This window comes from Malaclemys terrapin, chromosome 13, assembly GCF_027887155.1.
Source record: "Malaclemys terrapin pileata isolate rMalTer1 chromosome 13, rMalTer1.hap1, whole genome shotgun sequence".
NCBI classification, from domain to species: Eukaryota; Metazoa; Chordata; order Testudines; family Emydidae; genus Malaclemys; species Malaclemys terrapin.
This window is the reverse complement of record NC_071517.1, coordinates 11,961,461-11,977,748: the sequence shown is the minus strand read 5'-3', so window position 1 is coordinate 11,977,748 and position 16,288 is coordinate 11,961,461. Positions and strand designations below refer to the sequence as shown.

Here is a 16,288-nt window from a genome sequence, read left to right as displayed (position 1 = left end):
TGACATGCAAAATTTATTTTAACTTGCCAAATGCATTTTATACTCTCTTACTAATAGAGTGCCGTAGGAGTATTAGGGAAGATACATTCTTATTTTAACTAGTGATAGTAGATCATTGACATTTTTTATTCATTAAACTTTCTGACAGTGGTATCAGACTTATTAACTTTCCGATCACACTATACATCAAAGCATCGTATTATTAAGTCCCCTAAAATTCACACAAATCAGTTTACAGATGACATTGATGTCTTATTGCTATTCATTCCTCCCGGACCATTTCTAACAGTTCATTTTTTATATTTCTGCTGTGCTGAAATATGGTTCACAACAGTATCTGTCCTTTTAGTAATCACCAAAGCAAAACTTGGCAGTTGCCATATATTATACTCTTGAGAAAAATGCTAGTAAGACTCAGAATTGACTGAACAGCGTGGAATCAGAACCAGCTGGCAGAGAAACCATTTCACTGATTTCTAGTCACAATTTCTCTCTCCCCCCCACCCTATTTTAAGGTTAGAAAACTGCTAAATAATATCATTATTTTGTAGCATGTGCCAAATGAGCCAATTATTTATAAAGGAATTAATTTAAATAATATACTAATGCATGTATTAACGTTCAGTATGAAAGGAAAGATACAGGCATCATTTTCTGAAACTGAATCATTTTCATGTACACACATTGCACTGTAGAGTTTATATTAACAGTCCTTGGCCAGTGTCCACTGATTTGTTCATTCCCAATAGATCAAAATCAGGTAGAGTCGTTTTTAGTGATCATAAAAAGAAGGTAATTTGCAACAGACTGTTACGTGCCTTTAAAAGCATGTTAAGTCTTTAAGCATGACCTAAAATGACTAAACATATGGCATCACCAAACTGACAAGGTTTAATTAATTGGTCAGGAGTCACTGTGTCTAAAGTACTGTAAATACTGTTACTCCATCATATTACCACCATTACTTTAACATATTAGGGGGGAAAAAAAGGAAGGATGGCAAATAGTAATTTCAATACTTGGCAAAACATAATATTGACGTTCTATAGCATTATGGATTTTATCCAAAATTAAAAGCACATCAGGGTAACAAGGAGCTATTGAAAATGGGCACTAATGAAGGACAAAATACCCACACAATTTCAAATGCCAGGAAATAAGAAATTGAAGTGGAGGAGTGAGAATAGGGACCAGAAGCAGTTTGAAGGTGTGTGTTACAATGTATGGACCACACCGTTCTAACTCAATGGTTAGGTTGCTAGTGTGACCACTGTCTATCCCCAGTACTGTCTCATAGATACAGCCAGACAGGGATGAACAATCAGTAACCTCATTTTATACTTAGATTGTAATCTCCTTGGGGCAGGGACTGTCTTTTCGTTCTATGCTGGTATAGCACCTGGCACAGTGGGGTCTGGTCCATGACTTGGGCTCCTAGGTGTTACAATAACAATCATAATAATAAATCTTAAACCCCATCACACAATGCTCATTTGCTGCTCAGCCTGGCACTGCAAAACTAGGGGGGAAAGGTATAATTTCAAAACATGTTAATCCTAGTGGGTATGTCTGCACTGTAAACTGGGATCTGTGGGACTGGCTTGTGGACTCAGGATATATCTACACTGATAAAAATCCTACGGCACTGAGTCAGAGCTTGGGTCAGCTGACACGGGCTCACAGAGCTCGGGCTGGGGGGCTATAAAATAGCATTGTAGATGTTTGAATTTGCACTGGAACCTAGGCTCTGAGCCCACTCCCCTAAAAACTGAGTGAAAATTTGGATGAAAATCACTGACATTTTTTGCAGCAAAAGATTTTTTAAATCAGCTCTACATATTAGTTCAAATGTGTTAGCTAACATGTTTTATCCTAATGTGGACATGGCCTGTGTTTTTCAGGGAACTAAAACTGGAGTGCAACGGTTTTGCTCCATGGTTCTACTTAGCGCAGTCACGGTTGAGGGAACATGTGTATTCCCGAGCCAGGATTTTGCCCCAACCTTACCAATACAGTAGTTTTATATTTTTAATTATTCTTCTTCATATTGCAGAGAACTGTATTTCTGCTGCCAAATCCATGCTGAAGTATTAAAGATTTTAGGCGGGGATTTAGAAACCTAAGTCCCAAAGATTTCCATGGGACCTCTGCACCTAAATCCTGAAGGCACTTTTGAAAACCCAGCCCTCGACTAACTACTATACACAGAACTTCCATTTCAGAAGTCTAACATTCAAGGTCAAGGCGAATTGCAACTGATTGTAGTGTAGGTGGCTCAGGAGTGACACTGACATGCTGGCTTGCTAAACTATTGTCAAAATGTCATTTTGGGAACAAGAGGCAAATTACCACCAATGTTCTGATCACCTTCACAATCAAATAAAAACTAGTAAAATAATCGGTGTTTGAAATCCCGCAAACTAGTTTCTTAGAACAGAAAATCCTACAATATTTAACTTAGCAGCAGCAAGCAGACATCTCCAAAAGAAAGACTTACAAACACAGGAGAGACGATCTTAGTCTCGTACTGTTGTTTTTTGTTTTGTTTTTTTAATATGACAAAAAATTGTTTTGGAATTTTTTTTAATATTATCATATTAAGCAACATCTGGCTCCTCCACCAGTCCTAAGAAGTGGTGATTGCAGTAGCATCTCAAATTGTGAACTTTGAACTAGTCCAACAAAATAAAACATGAATTTTATCTTCATACATGGAATGCAGAAGATCTAGAAAACCATGCTTTTTTCAAATAAGGGTGACTTAGTGTCCTTTTAGTCAGAGGAAAAGGCAAACTAGGAAAAGAGCTCAAGTAGGGAGATAAGACACCAGCTCAAGCTCTGTTTGTATTTTTCTTGGTACTGGGCACTTGTTTCTAGTCCTGGCAAGCTGCAAGATATCATGTCTGAAAATACAGGCAACTCTGATTTCGTGAAAAGTTACCTAGATAATTAAAATTCCACTAATAGTATTTTTTTCTTTCACTTGAAGATCTGTACAGAATAACAATGGCTTTGATTTAACCAGCAGGACCAATACAAGTAAGCCTCAGAACAATATTCGAATGTAACCTCTCTCTAAAAATGGCCTAAACAAAATAGATGATGGTGTGTGGTCATGTGAAGGTTTCGTAGGCACTTGTTTGAGATTTGACTCCCAAAATGCTGTAAGCAGCAGCCTTTCCTTTTGAACGCCACAATTTGTAAACTTTGGGGGGCGGCAATGCTATGAGAAACACTTCTTAATAAAAGGAATAAATTTTCAGCTTAAGAAACTGTTTAAGAAATGAGGAAAACTACTGCTGGTAAAAAAAACACTTCCTAGTTTCAGAAAGATCAAAGTTTTTGATTTAGTTGGCGTGAGCAAGAACTATTTCCTCATCCCAGTCCAAAAAACCTGAGCTCCTCCAGGGTCTGGTTTAACACCACAAAATACGTCCAACCACCCCAATGCCTTCTCCTCTGGCAGGGGTCCACTGATAGCAACAGACCAAACCCTCTTACCAGAATTGAGATTCATCGATTTTTAAAGCCAGAAGGAGCCATTATGATTATGTAGTCAGACCTGCTGCATAAAATAGATTGGAAAATGTCACCCCTCTTACAGGCTACTCCCGCTCACTTTTAAGTCATCTCATTTCCTGTTAATAGGGGTGGGTGGGTTCAGCCAAGCTGCCACCCTTTTACAATGGGTCATTCTGTTTTAATGAGATTTTGTGGTTGCTTTAGAGATTGGGGTCCACAGTGCTTGTTGCATGAGTGACACCAGATTACTCTAGCCTCTCAGTAAAATTATTTTGTTCTTTTGCTGATTGCTGCGGTGCTTATGTGGAGTGAACATAAACAGAAACTACAAGTGAAATCATATATTTGTTTGCAGGCGAATGGAGGAGTGCACCGTGTATTTAATAAGGGTTTGGATTGTCTATTAAAATTGATTTTTTTTTTAAATCTCCAAAGGGCTGCGTGTTAAATTTACTAAAATTGATAATCAAGAGACAAAGCCAGGACTGCGAAAGAATTGCAGCATGTGGAGTGTTCTCAACAGCAGCATTCTTACTGGGGAATTCATCTGCATGTAAACTCATTAAGCAACTCAAGCTGAAATTCTGGATCTTGGAATCCAATTATCTGTACCAGTGATATGCAGCCTTGTGGAGCTGGAGACCCGCCTCGCCATGAAATGGAGTAGCAGAGAGACACAGAATAACTGCAAGAGTGATGCTGTAACAACACCTTGAGGTGTCCACGTAATGACTTGCATGGTCACGAAACAGTGCCCTCATGGACTACTGAAACACTGCACTGCAATGGCAGGACACTGAGGGAATTGGGCTTGTTTAGTCTGCAGAAGAGAAGAGTAAGGGAGGATTTGATAGCAGCCTTCAACTACCTGAAGGGGGGTTCCAAAGAGGATGAAGCTCGGCTGTTCTCAGTGGTGACAGGTGGAAGAACAAGGAGCAATGGTCTCAAGTTGCAGTGGGGGAGGTCCAGGTTGGCTATTAGGAAACACTATTTCACTAGGAGGGTGGTGAAGCACTGGAATGGGTTACCTAAGGAGGTGGTGGAATCTCCATCCTTAGAGGTTTTTAAGGCCCGGCAGTAGCAGGGTCCATATAGACAGTTTAATGTGCAGCATACTAGTGCACTGTAGCTTTACACCTCAGCTCACCATGCACTAACTGTTCATCTAAACAAGCCCTTAGTCCTAAAGAGAATTTAATGGTAATATTTTAGAGCCATTACGGTTTCATGCTGCTGAATCAGAAATCAACAGACATGTAGTTTAGATGGCTCCATGAACAAACTAAATTCGCAATTAACAACGGAAGACTTGAGGAAATAGTGGTCCTATTAGGATGGTCAAATAGGTTACTGGGACTGCTGCAAAAGTGGGACTTGGATCGTGTTCCCACTGAAGGCTGTGACAAATTCCCAATTGATTTCAGCAGTGTGATATCAAGCACTTGGCTTTTTAATTCAACATTGACACTAAAAGCTCAGACCCATGAGGTGCTGAATACCTTCAACTCCCACTGAAGTCAGCAGAAATGGAGGGCGCTCAGCATGTTGCAGGATCAAGGCCCAACTGAAAAAGGGCAAAAAATTATAGAATGACGTGGCGGTGATATGCACCACCAAGCAGCAGCCCCTTCCTGAAGGTGATCTGCTTAAACCTCCCTTCAACAGGGCTGCCCGCCTATAGAATTTTTAGGCCTAGGATAGTCGTACTGACTTTTAAAAAGTCCTGTTAAAAATATTACTGTTAAAATCTGAGTACAAGAAAATCAGTTCCCCCTTTACATACCTGCACAAGACCTGGGTTCAAGATTCTATGTTCCTGTTACAAGAATTGATAACTTCAACTGAACCTTTCCCTGCCCATCTGCACTCATGTACAGGAATCCATCAATTTTTAAAGATGTATTTAATGAAGATTTTCATTTCACTGCACAACTAGTAGGTTTTCTGGCTCACTACTGTGTATCTAGGCTAGTGCTTCTTTATCTTAACTCTTGGTTGAAACTACAAGAAATCCTATTTACAGTCTCTTGTTATTTGCACTTAATTTTCTTAGTATCAATTCCATAAAATCCCTTACTGTATAATGTGATAACCACAGTTAAGTGTTGTCAAAGCAATTCCCTGGCTGCTATATCAATTGGTTAATAGCCCTGAAAACCCAAGTGCCTCAACCCACATGAAAGCCACCTCCTTTTTCAACATGAAAAAATATAAATATAGCTCCTGCTAAACCAAATCCTCAGTGTAAAAGGACCAACAAGGCTTAGCAACAAATGGAGAATGTAAGAAAATCTGTTGAAATATACACCACGAAAGATAAAGCCAACAGGAGAGTTATCACCACTCAGCTTAGAGCAACGACAATCAATTCAGTGAACAAAGTGGAGAGATGTTCAGGAAAATGTCTGGATTTTTTCCCCAAGCTTAATATCTGAATCAAAAAGGGCTATTTGTTATTCCACTTCCTCAACATTTAGATCAATCTGGGTTCCCACAAGCAACAACAATTAATGCAAAACATATCAATGGTTAAGAACAGATGTCGTTCCAAGCTCCAGAAACAGTAACCCAAGCCAATACACATGAAAAATGAATGCACTGAGAGTACTCCAGTTTCACATTTGGACAGCACCACATGAGAAAAGTATGTTATAGCTCTCTGCTTCTGCACTGTAACGGAAAATGCAAATATTTCCAGCTTGAATTTTAGAAGCTTCTGACAAGGATCAAATCCCTTTGTAGAATTTCAGTAGTAGAACTCCACAACCCACCTTGATCTAACATACTTCAAGAGCTAATTCTCAAATTCAAAGGCCTGACCTACTTCCCTAGATATCAACTGCAGTGCTGCTAAAGTAGCAGCTCTGCTGTAATTCCCAAGGCAACTTCTTGAAAGTAATCAAGTTTCCCAAAATGTGAAACTCCATTGGATTGGTATACCTGGTGTCATGAGATGAAACCATATATTCGGTGAATCACCTTTTGTACTCAAGCTGCCCTTAGTACTTCACACGATAATGAGCTGGTCAATGCAGAGTCAGACAAACATGCCCATTGCCACATGCTTCCTCTCCTAGACATGTAGTTTTGCTCTGTTGATCAGTTCATGGGTGTGGGTCTATGGCCCCACCTCCTTCCTACCCCACGTGAGAGGACTTCCATACCATGGGACTTGACAGCTCCCCCCAGCCACACACAGAGCTAGTCACAATCTGGCCCCGAGACTAGAGTTTCTTTTCTACCATTATCGTTTGACCCTTATTGATCAGTTTGTATAGGGGACTAATTTACACACACAGGAGAGGAGTACATGTTCTCGTGTGCATCAGGCAAGCAGGATTTGGCCCACTGTTATAACATCTCCATGGCACGCCTTCCCCACCAGTGTTTTATTAGTAGTAGAGTTGGTCAAAAAATGGAATTCCCATTCTGTGGGAACCTCTGAGATGTCCAAATTTTGTGTTGTCTTGAATCTGGATGAAAAGAAGAAATCTTGGAGTTTTTCGTTAAATGAAATATTTTGTTTCAGATTATCAAAACATTTAATTTAGACTTAATTGTTTTGACTATTACGTTACAAATAACAAAATACAAAAGTCAGAACAATAAAGTAAACATGAAATGTTTTGACCATAACAAATGAACATTTTTCATAATTTACCATAGAAAATGTTGATGAAATCAATACATTCTGTGAAATGCTCACTTTTGTCAAATCAGCATTTTTCAATGGAAAAAGTATTCCAATGGAAAACTTCTGACCAGCTCTAATTAACAGAATTAACATAATCGAGTAATGCATTTTCTCAAATTCTATGCCACAGATTAAATTGATTCTCAATTCTATCTATATAAACATTTAGAGTCTGTATGGAAATATATTAAGGACAAATTTCACATGTCCCAGATTGTGTAAAGTATCAGGGGGTAGCTGTGTTAGTCTGTATCTACAAAAACAACAAGGAGTCTGGTGGCACTTTAAAGACTAACAGATTTATTTGGGCATTAAGCTTTCGTGGGTAAAAACCTCACAAAAGAAAGCTCATTGCTTGGGACAATGGGTGAAGATAAATCACTTTGGAATATCTACACCTTTTGTTAAAAGAGTCTCTGTCCTCTATGTTCTTGGTTACCTCACATTATCTATTCATCCATATTATTCCTTGTCACTAAAGGACTGAATAAAACAAGAGAACTGCTATATAGATGTAAGTCATGAAATATTAAAATACCATTTTAAGCACTTTCCTGTTAAGAGATAAAATGTTATGAAAGAATACATTATTTCTGTGATTGCTAACAGGTTTCACCAGATCAATATAATTTATTTTAAAATTAATCTTAGAGTTGAAAAATACCATGCCTGCATTTGAATAAATACAGTTGAGATCTCTGGTTATTTCCTGTGTTTTTCTTAAACCTTTACGCTGAATACACATTTGTTAGCAATAATTCATTCAAAGTAATCATTAGGATCAGTTCCTGCTTGAAATATGCTTTCAAATAACTACTTCCATTTGAATGGCAATTTTGATAAAATGACATTTTTAGAAATTAGTTGAATATGACTCAGATGTCATCTATTCATTTTTAAATGTGTCTGTTCCCATTTGCAGGGTTTGTTTGTTTTTTGTTTTTGTAAATCCATGTATATTTGTTATTATTCTTTTAAAAAATATAAATGGAAAGAATGAGATAATGCATGAGCTCTGTCTAGAACTAAAGGTACGCTATTACTTTAAAAATCATGTAATTAAGAAGTCCTTAGAAATTATGCTTGAAGTCTAATTTTCTTTTCACTTTTTGCATTTCTCATTTTGTACACTGCACATAAAATAATTTAATTTCTGCTTAAAGGATTGGGTTCAGCAAAGCACTTGTGCACATGCTTAAGTATTTTACTGAACTAAAACCATGAATAATTTCTGGACAATTTTACTTCTAAGTTTTAAAACATTAGAATAATGCTATCATTTTTGTGTTGCAAACATCGCAGAGAAACATTTGTTAACATGAAACTTTCCAGTGCAATTTTTAATTAAAGAAATTAGAAACATATCTATTGGTCCTTGGTTCAGTAAAAACAAATTTTGGGTCATATATGACCTAAGGATGTGTATTTATAAGATCTTTGTTTGCTAAACACAAATATTTATATATTATACATGATATTTTCCTAATATCCTGCACAATTAAATAATTTCAGGTGTATTTTGTGTATGAAGAGATGGGCCTCAAATCAGCAAGGCCCTTAAGCATGTGTTTAAAGTTAATTTATGTACTTAAGTTTGGAATTTCAATGGTATGACTCTCACACTTAAAGCTCATATAAAGTCCAAGGCCAGAAAGGCTTTTTGTGAGGAAAACTAGGATGCCTCTTCTTGGAGGCTTCCTGAGTACTTTCCAACTCTTCCCTCACAAGGTCTGGGTGAATGCAGTGCCAAGGTAGACAGTGCACTATGCTCAGTAAGAGACTGATGTATAAGGGAAGTCCTCCTGACCTGGGTCTGAGGCCTGGCAAAGAGATCTCTCCATCATAAGGCGTTGAGCCTAATCTCCTGGTTCTTACTGGCCCTGCTCTTACGGGTTGAATGAAAATTGCACTTCTGAGAGATGTGCGTGCGCCCCAGGCAACGAATGCATCAGGAATGACTGTTGCTGATTGGAATAGTCTCTTGGCAAGCGAGACAACTTTGAATCCCAGTGACCCTGGCATACCTCCTCAACAGTGGGAGGGGGAGGGGAATAAAGAGGACAAGGAATAATGATCCTCCTTAGGAAAAACAAATTGACCTATACTAAACAATGAACTAAACTCAACTCTAACAAGTAACCAAACGCTAGCCCAGGCACCTTAACACCTTAATAGGTTCATTAACACCTCAGCCACTCTGACAAAAACCCAGAGCAGAAAAAGAAGATTCAATTGTTAGTTATATTGAAAACTTAACCAAATTAAGTTAATTACAGGTAAAAAAGACAAATCAATCTGATAACTATAAACAAAACTAATAATAATAAAATAAAATTCAAGAATCCTTCAATTAAGCATATAGGGTTTGAATGGAAAAATCAGGTCTATAGTTTTTAAAATGTGTGCAACCTAAAAGCTGCAGTTTATTAATAATAGACTGTGTAACTACTCTTCACAGATGTTAGCAAACACAATGAAATACCCTGATATTGTTATTTACCGATTCCCTCTGACAAAACATGTTTCCCTTAACTCTTTTATATTTAAATTGGGGGGAAGTAATTCTAATAATATATTCTTGTGAGTATGGTAAATCCTTTAAAATCCTCTTAAATTCACAGCATTTAAATAATTTGTAAATAGAGTTTTCTCATGGCTCTGCCCTTTCCATAATATCTAATCATACAAAATAAATCAAAAGGTAATAATACAGAAGACTATAAGGCAACAAGAAAAAAGGTCAGAAGGTAACCCACATTACTAGAACATACAGCTCTTGTTATGGAATTGTCGGTAGTGACTCTGTAGTTAAGGTTACATTGAAATATGCACTTAAAACAGGACTAAAGTCCCTCCTGTTTCATACTTCAGTAAAATAGGATGTAGCCTCCAAATTGGCACAATAATATTTCAGAAGGCAACTGATTTTCCATGTAATTGTTTGGGGGTATTTTTGTTTTGTTTTGGGAAAAAATATGATAAATTAAGAGAGATTTGCAGATTTAGGTTAGAAAACCAAGCAGTTCTAGTAATTACACTGCAAATATGCCAATGGGCCAAATCTTGCTCACCTTACTCATGAGTGCAGTCTTCTTGAGCTCAAGTAAGTACGGTAAATTGTCTTTAGATCAGATGGAAATGATGGGTCAATGTGCCCAAACACTTACTGATTATAAATATTTTTGTATGCTTTCTAATTAATGCATGGCAGAGGCACTTTGCTTCAGCGTAACTTGGTTTTAGGAGCACAAGTACTGATAATCTCTAGAGTAATTAGGAGAATAGACTGTTTTCTGAACAGATTTTTATGAGACTGCCTCTCTCTCCCTAGCTTCCAGAGTGAGCCAATTAAATCCTCCATTTCATAACATTCTGGACCTGAATCTTCTTTACTCTCCATTTACAGCAATGTTACTGCACTGATTTCAGTGAGGTTTAAACCAGCGAAAGAGGACAATCAAGCCTTCTGAGACAATATTTGCATTCCTGAGGCTTTAAAAACCTACCTGTCTTGCAGGACAAATACCACTGATTAGCCGTGAGTTTTTGTAAATGACACTTATTCTACTCACAGGTGAGTTTAAAGGAACCAATACTGTATGGCAATTAAGAAGTGCTTCAGGATACCTAAAAGTGTACGGTTTTGATCACTGCAGGGGAGGTAACAATGTGTAATTTGCACAGCATTACATTTGTTATTATTCTGCCTAAGACCTTATTGGCATTACAAGGTGAAAATACTTCATAAATACAGAAAGTGGCACATATTTTTCATCTGTTAACTCTTGGTTTTTATACCAAGACATGTCAGAAAACTTACCTTTCTGCCTCCTGTGTTTATGCGAAGTGGAGTTAGGAAAGGGTCAAAGATCATATGGCTGGTTTCTATATTGACAGGTGATTGCCTTTTTCCAACAGAGCAAAGATTCCAGGCTGAGTTCACCAATCCCCAAAAGGAAGGAACTATAAGGGGAGGAAAAAAGATACACATTTAAGAAAGAATCTGGAGGGAGGAAGAAAAATCCACACAAAATAGATGTGGAAACAATTAAACTGCTTCTTGTATTGTCTGTGCTCACAATATAATCAACAACTCAAAAAATTAATCAAGTAACTGAATTTTAATGCATGATAGACACCTAAATCTGAGATAATGAGATGTTTTAATATCAACAAAGGAGGTTTTTTCTTTGGCCCCTCATAAGCTATCCGGACTTAATCGTTCCCGATTTAGCTGTAACTAGCTCATCTGCTATTACTGGTATAGCATGTTTGCTTTTTCTCAACAGGTACTTGAATATCTCATGTCCTTATGCTCATTTTACATGCATACACTGCACTTATTCCTTGGACTGAGGCCAACACATAGCCACTCAAAGAAAATTAAAACAAGTTTCAATATTTGGTACATGTTGACAATAAGGATAATGTATTATTAGAAAAGACAATGACATATCACTATTTCACAGAATATTAATATTCCATAGACAAGATCTATTTGTCTCTTTTTGATTCACACAATTCACACACACACACACCCTTGATAAAAATGTTCAATAGCCTAAGGGCCAAGAACCAATCTCTGCAGGATTCCATTGGAAACACACACACACACACACACACACACACACACACACACAGAATTCCCTGCTTACAATTACATTTTGAGATTTATCAGACAGTTTTTATTCCATTCAGTGGATTAAGAGAAATCAGTGATTTGTGACTAGTACTCAGACTGGTGTTGAGTTACTCTGGAGGGTGGTATGGCCTCGTAAGGAGGTGGAAGAAAAGTGTGTCTGATGGGAAGGAATATACAATACCCCTCATGTAACACATGGACCACACTGCATAGCTAACCTGGACTGGAAGGAAGTTGGGAGATGATGCTCAACCTTAACTCGGCCCCTGTACTGTTGCTGAAGGAAAATGTGCATGATATTGTATTTTATTTGACAAATAGTAATTTCCCCCCGTGATTACAGAATGTATCATAATGGATGGAAAGGGACAGAGTTAAGTTGTGTTTCCAGCCTCAACTGTGGTACTCCATATCCAGAGCGTTTTCCATGCAACTGTAACATTTGTATGACTTTTTCCTGTGTCAATAACATACTATGTTGAATTTTCATAGATGCTGATAGTATAATGCTACCCTGTTCATTGTTACTCTAGGCTGTGCTTATAATCATACGAGCCACAAACCCTACACAGCTATTTCAGAGCTACAAACTACCCCAAAGTTTAGGGTTGTTTAGATGCAGGATTTTGGTTTGGGCCCCAGTATTTGATTTCACCTAGAAAACTTTATACAAAACTAGAATGACTTTTTTTTTTTTTTTTTTTTTTGTGCAGCACAAAGCAAACACAAATATACACAGAACTTGAGGGGAAAATGTTTTGCAGCTGTTGAGTATTTTCCCATTTCTGCAGTGTTATGAAATAATCAGCCACAGATATTACAGAAAAACAGTGGAGCTGAGAGTAACAGAAAATTCAATTTCCAGGGTCTCTTTTTTCGTCCTTCTGTTAACTCTTTGATCTCGTGATGATATAAGAGGTGGGTGAGCTCAGAAATCATCATGAAGAGATTGAAGTAGCAGAACAGCTGTAACAAACATGCATCTCCTCCTAGTACACTGATTTCCAGTTTCATAGATACCCATCAGAAGTCACGCTAAAGCTCAGAGTCAGGGTCCAAAGCCATGCAAAGGGTCAATCCAGAGTTAGAGTCAGAAGCCACACCAAGGGTCAGGGTTAGGGTTGCCAACTGTCTAATCACACAAACCCAAATACCCTTGCCCCGCCCTAAGGCCACGGCCCTGTCCCTTTTCCAAGGCCCGGCTCCCGCTCACTCCAGCCCTCCTCCCTCCGTTGCTTGCTCTCCCCCACCCTCACTCACTTTCACCGGGCTGGGGCAGAGGGTTGGGATGCAGGCTATGGGCTGGAGGGTGTGGCAGAGGGGTTTGGAGTGTGGGAGGGGACTCTGGGCTGAGCCTGGGGGGAAGGGGTTGGGGTGCAGGAGAGGGTTTGGGGTGTGGACTCTGGGAGAGAGTTTGCGTGTAGGAGGGAGATCAGGGCTGGGGCAGGGGGATGAGATGTGGGAGGGGGTGAGGGGGCTCTGGGAGGGTGTTTGGGTGCAGGAGGGGATTTGGGGTGCAGGCTCCAGCCAGGAGGCGTGTACCTTGGGTGGCTCCCAGAAGCAACAGCATGTCTGGTAGCGGCTCTTAGGCTCACAGGTGGCTCTGCACACTGCCCCTGCCTGCAAGCACTGCTCCTCGCAGCTCCCATTGGCTGTGGTTCCCCATTCCCAGCCAATGGGAGCCGCAGAGTTGGCACTCAGGGCGGGGGCAGTGTGCAGAGATGCCCTGGCCTCGCCTCCTAGGAGTAGCTGCCAGACAGATCACCACTTCTGGGAGCGGCGTGGAGCCAGGGCGGGTAGGGAGCCTGCCTTAGCCCTGCTACGCCACCGGACTTTCAGCTGCCTAAAATCTCCTGGACTGGCTTCAGTGGCGGGAGATCGAGCCTGATACCAGGAGGATTGTAGTCAGTAGCCATGCCAACGATTAAGTTGGAATCAGAATCAGAAGTCATGCCAAGGACCAAGCCTGAGTCAGTCACTGGAATTAGAGTGAGGAAGCAGGAACAAGGAGCCGAAATCAGGTGAAGACAGAGGAAATGGGAACAAGGATTAAGGTGTGGTAACAGGAGCAAGGAGCAGGAGCCAAGCAAGGAGACTGAAACTTGATCTCAGGGTCTGGTAAACAGCAGATCTAATGACTCATTGCTCTGACAAAGGATGGGATAGGAACAGGAAGATTTATGCCCGGTGGGATCTAATCAGTAGGCTGATACCAGTCACCTGACCTGACACAGCTGTATCAGTGGATGTAGCCCCTGGCAATGGGGTGTTGGCTGCAGTTCCCACATCTGACCTTGTGGTGCAGTGGTGTAGAGGGTAAGGCTCTCTCTTGGCAACCCCACAGGCCTGGGCTTGAAACCTGTGGCATCTGACACCATCAAACAATACGATCTGAGAAGGTTTTATGGCAGGACGCTTTTAAAAGTAGAGCTCCTGTCCTTCCTTCTGACACACAACACCTAGTAACCCACGCAAACAGGTACACCAAGATAAACCTCATGCTTCACTATATCCACAACAAAATGACTGAGTGCACTCCCTGTAACACGTATATCTCACGTGACATGTTATTTCCATCACGCTTGAAAAGCTTTTGTTAATGACATGATACTGATAGTCAAATCAGTTCAACAAGTCCAGACTACAAACTGCTACTGGGGCCATGGCCACTGCACTCCCGTGAACATAGGACACTGCATTAAGTCTGAGAGGGTGACCTCATTCCCCGGGACCTGGGGCTATGATAAAGTGAAAAGAAGGGCAGAGTGGAGGAGAAAGTGGAGAACAGCATCAGAGGGTATTCTCCTCCCCATTGGACATGGGCAGAAATCTACACCAAAATTACTGTTGGTCAGACCAGCAACCTCACCCCCTTTTGTGGCTACAAACCACCCACTATCACCCAGTTGGGATGGTCACTGGTACAATGGCTGACAGAAGGTCACGACACAGAATGGGTACTATGGAAACTTTGCTGCCATGATTAAGAGAATAGCTATGGAAGCCACACTGAGGCTCAGAGATGTTCCGCCTTCAGTCAGTGTTTGGTTTAGAGAGAGTCGACCCCCCTGCCATTTCTGTGAAGAGGACAACTCTGCTCCCCACCACCCTTGATGTGGGAATCAGGAGAAGACTGAACAAACACTAAGTGAGTTTCCAATTCCCTGAAAACCATTCAAGGAAATAAGGCCTATTATTTGTAATTTTCTTCCTCAGAGAAGTTCAGCCCAGATGTAGGGAGGTCCTGTTTCTAATTGGGTTGAAAAATCTCCCCAAATAAGTTTATAAAGATGCTTGGGCTGGGGTTGGGTCCGCCACTGCTCCCTGACAATGAGAAGAAAAAGACAATGCATCATCCCCCTCTTGGAAGCACGATATCTCTCTGCCCTTTCTATGTCTGCCCATCTACCTGAGGTTTATATGCCACAGAAGAACTTCTCCAAATTACACTAATGATCGAGGGGGCCGCTGCAAAAGAGTGCATTTTACAAAATAGCAAAGCTGGAACAAAATGTACTTTTTTTGCACATGTATTTTGTCAATTGTAGCTTAGTTTTAAATTAGATGATGTACTTCCTGATTTCCAACTAAATGCATCGTAGCATATTTTCTAAAACGTGACGTTTTAGTACCACAAGACCTCACTATTCTATTTAATGTTGTCTGGGAGCCTGGGAGAAAACTGTTATTTTCCATGTGGGTTATAGGTGTTCAAGTTTAGCCAAATTCTCCTTGATATATTCTAACACTATGGCAACTAAAATAAGACTTTTTGCATTACCAAGTACTTTTTGCATTACCAAGTACAAAATGCATTAGTACTAATGGTGGGACTTCGGACCTATAACTTCAAAGAGGTGGAATATTCATTAGGCGGTTGTAGCTATTTGAATGGCTTCTCAGAGTTACTGAGATTTCTGATGGGAGAAATGCATTTGCTAAAGGGATTAAAGAATACGCAATGAATACTGTCCAATTTTTTGCAAGCTTTATAAAAAGACATTTTATAGATGATGATGGATAATGCAGTAAAGAATACCAAGCAAAGTACAGAAGTGGTGACTTTCACAATGGCCAATTATTTCAAGAATTATTGATGAAACTAGGAACATCCAGAAAAAAAGAGCATGGAGGCTCTCTGAAAATGGCTGCTTGTTTTATTAGGTTCTTTCTGATTCTGACAGGACAACATTGCATCTTGCATGCTGCCTGTCACAAAAGCACACTATGATTTCCAAGAAGATAGTCTTTACATTAGGACGGTGCTCAACAAAGATTGTGTGCGTCACCATGACATTAAATCTGTCCTGCAATCTTTGATTTTTTTTTTTTACTGCCAAGATAGTTCACCCCTAAGAGCCACACAGCTGTATGTATATAGCTTCCTCTGTCTATTTCATTTACCACCGCAGTGTCTTCTTCATGTATAT

General features: G+C 39.7%; 1 protein-coding gene across 1 annotated transcript in view; it reads right to left on the bottom strand.

Annotated features, from left to right (window-relative positions):
* CA10 (carbonic anhydrase 10) overlaps positions 1-16,288 on the bottom strand; it is a 332,189-nt gene that overhangs the window by 194,457 nt on the left and 121,444 nt on the right. The window contains exon 4 of the mRNA XM_054046565.1: positions 11,037-11,179. Within this exon, the coding sequence (XP_053902540.1) occupies positions 11,037-11,179 (143 nt within the window). The remainder of the gene's footprint in view (positions 1-11,036; positions 11,180-16,288) is intronic.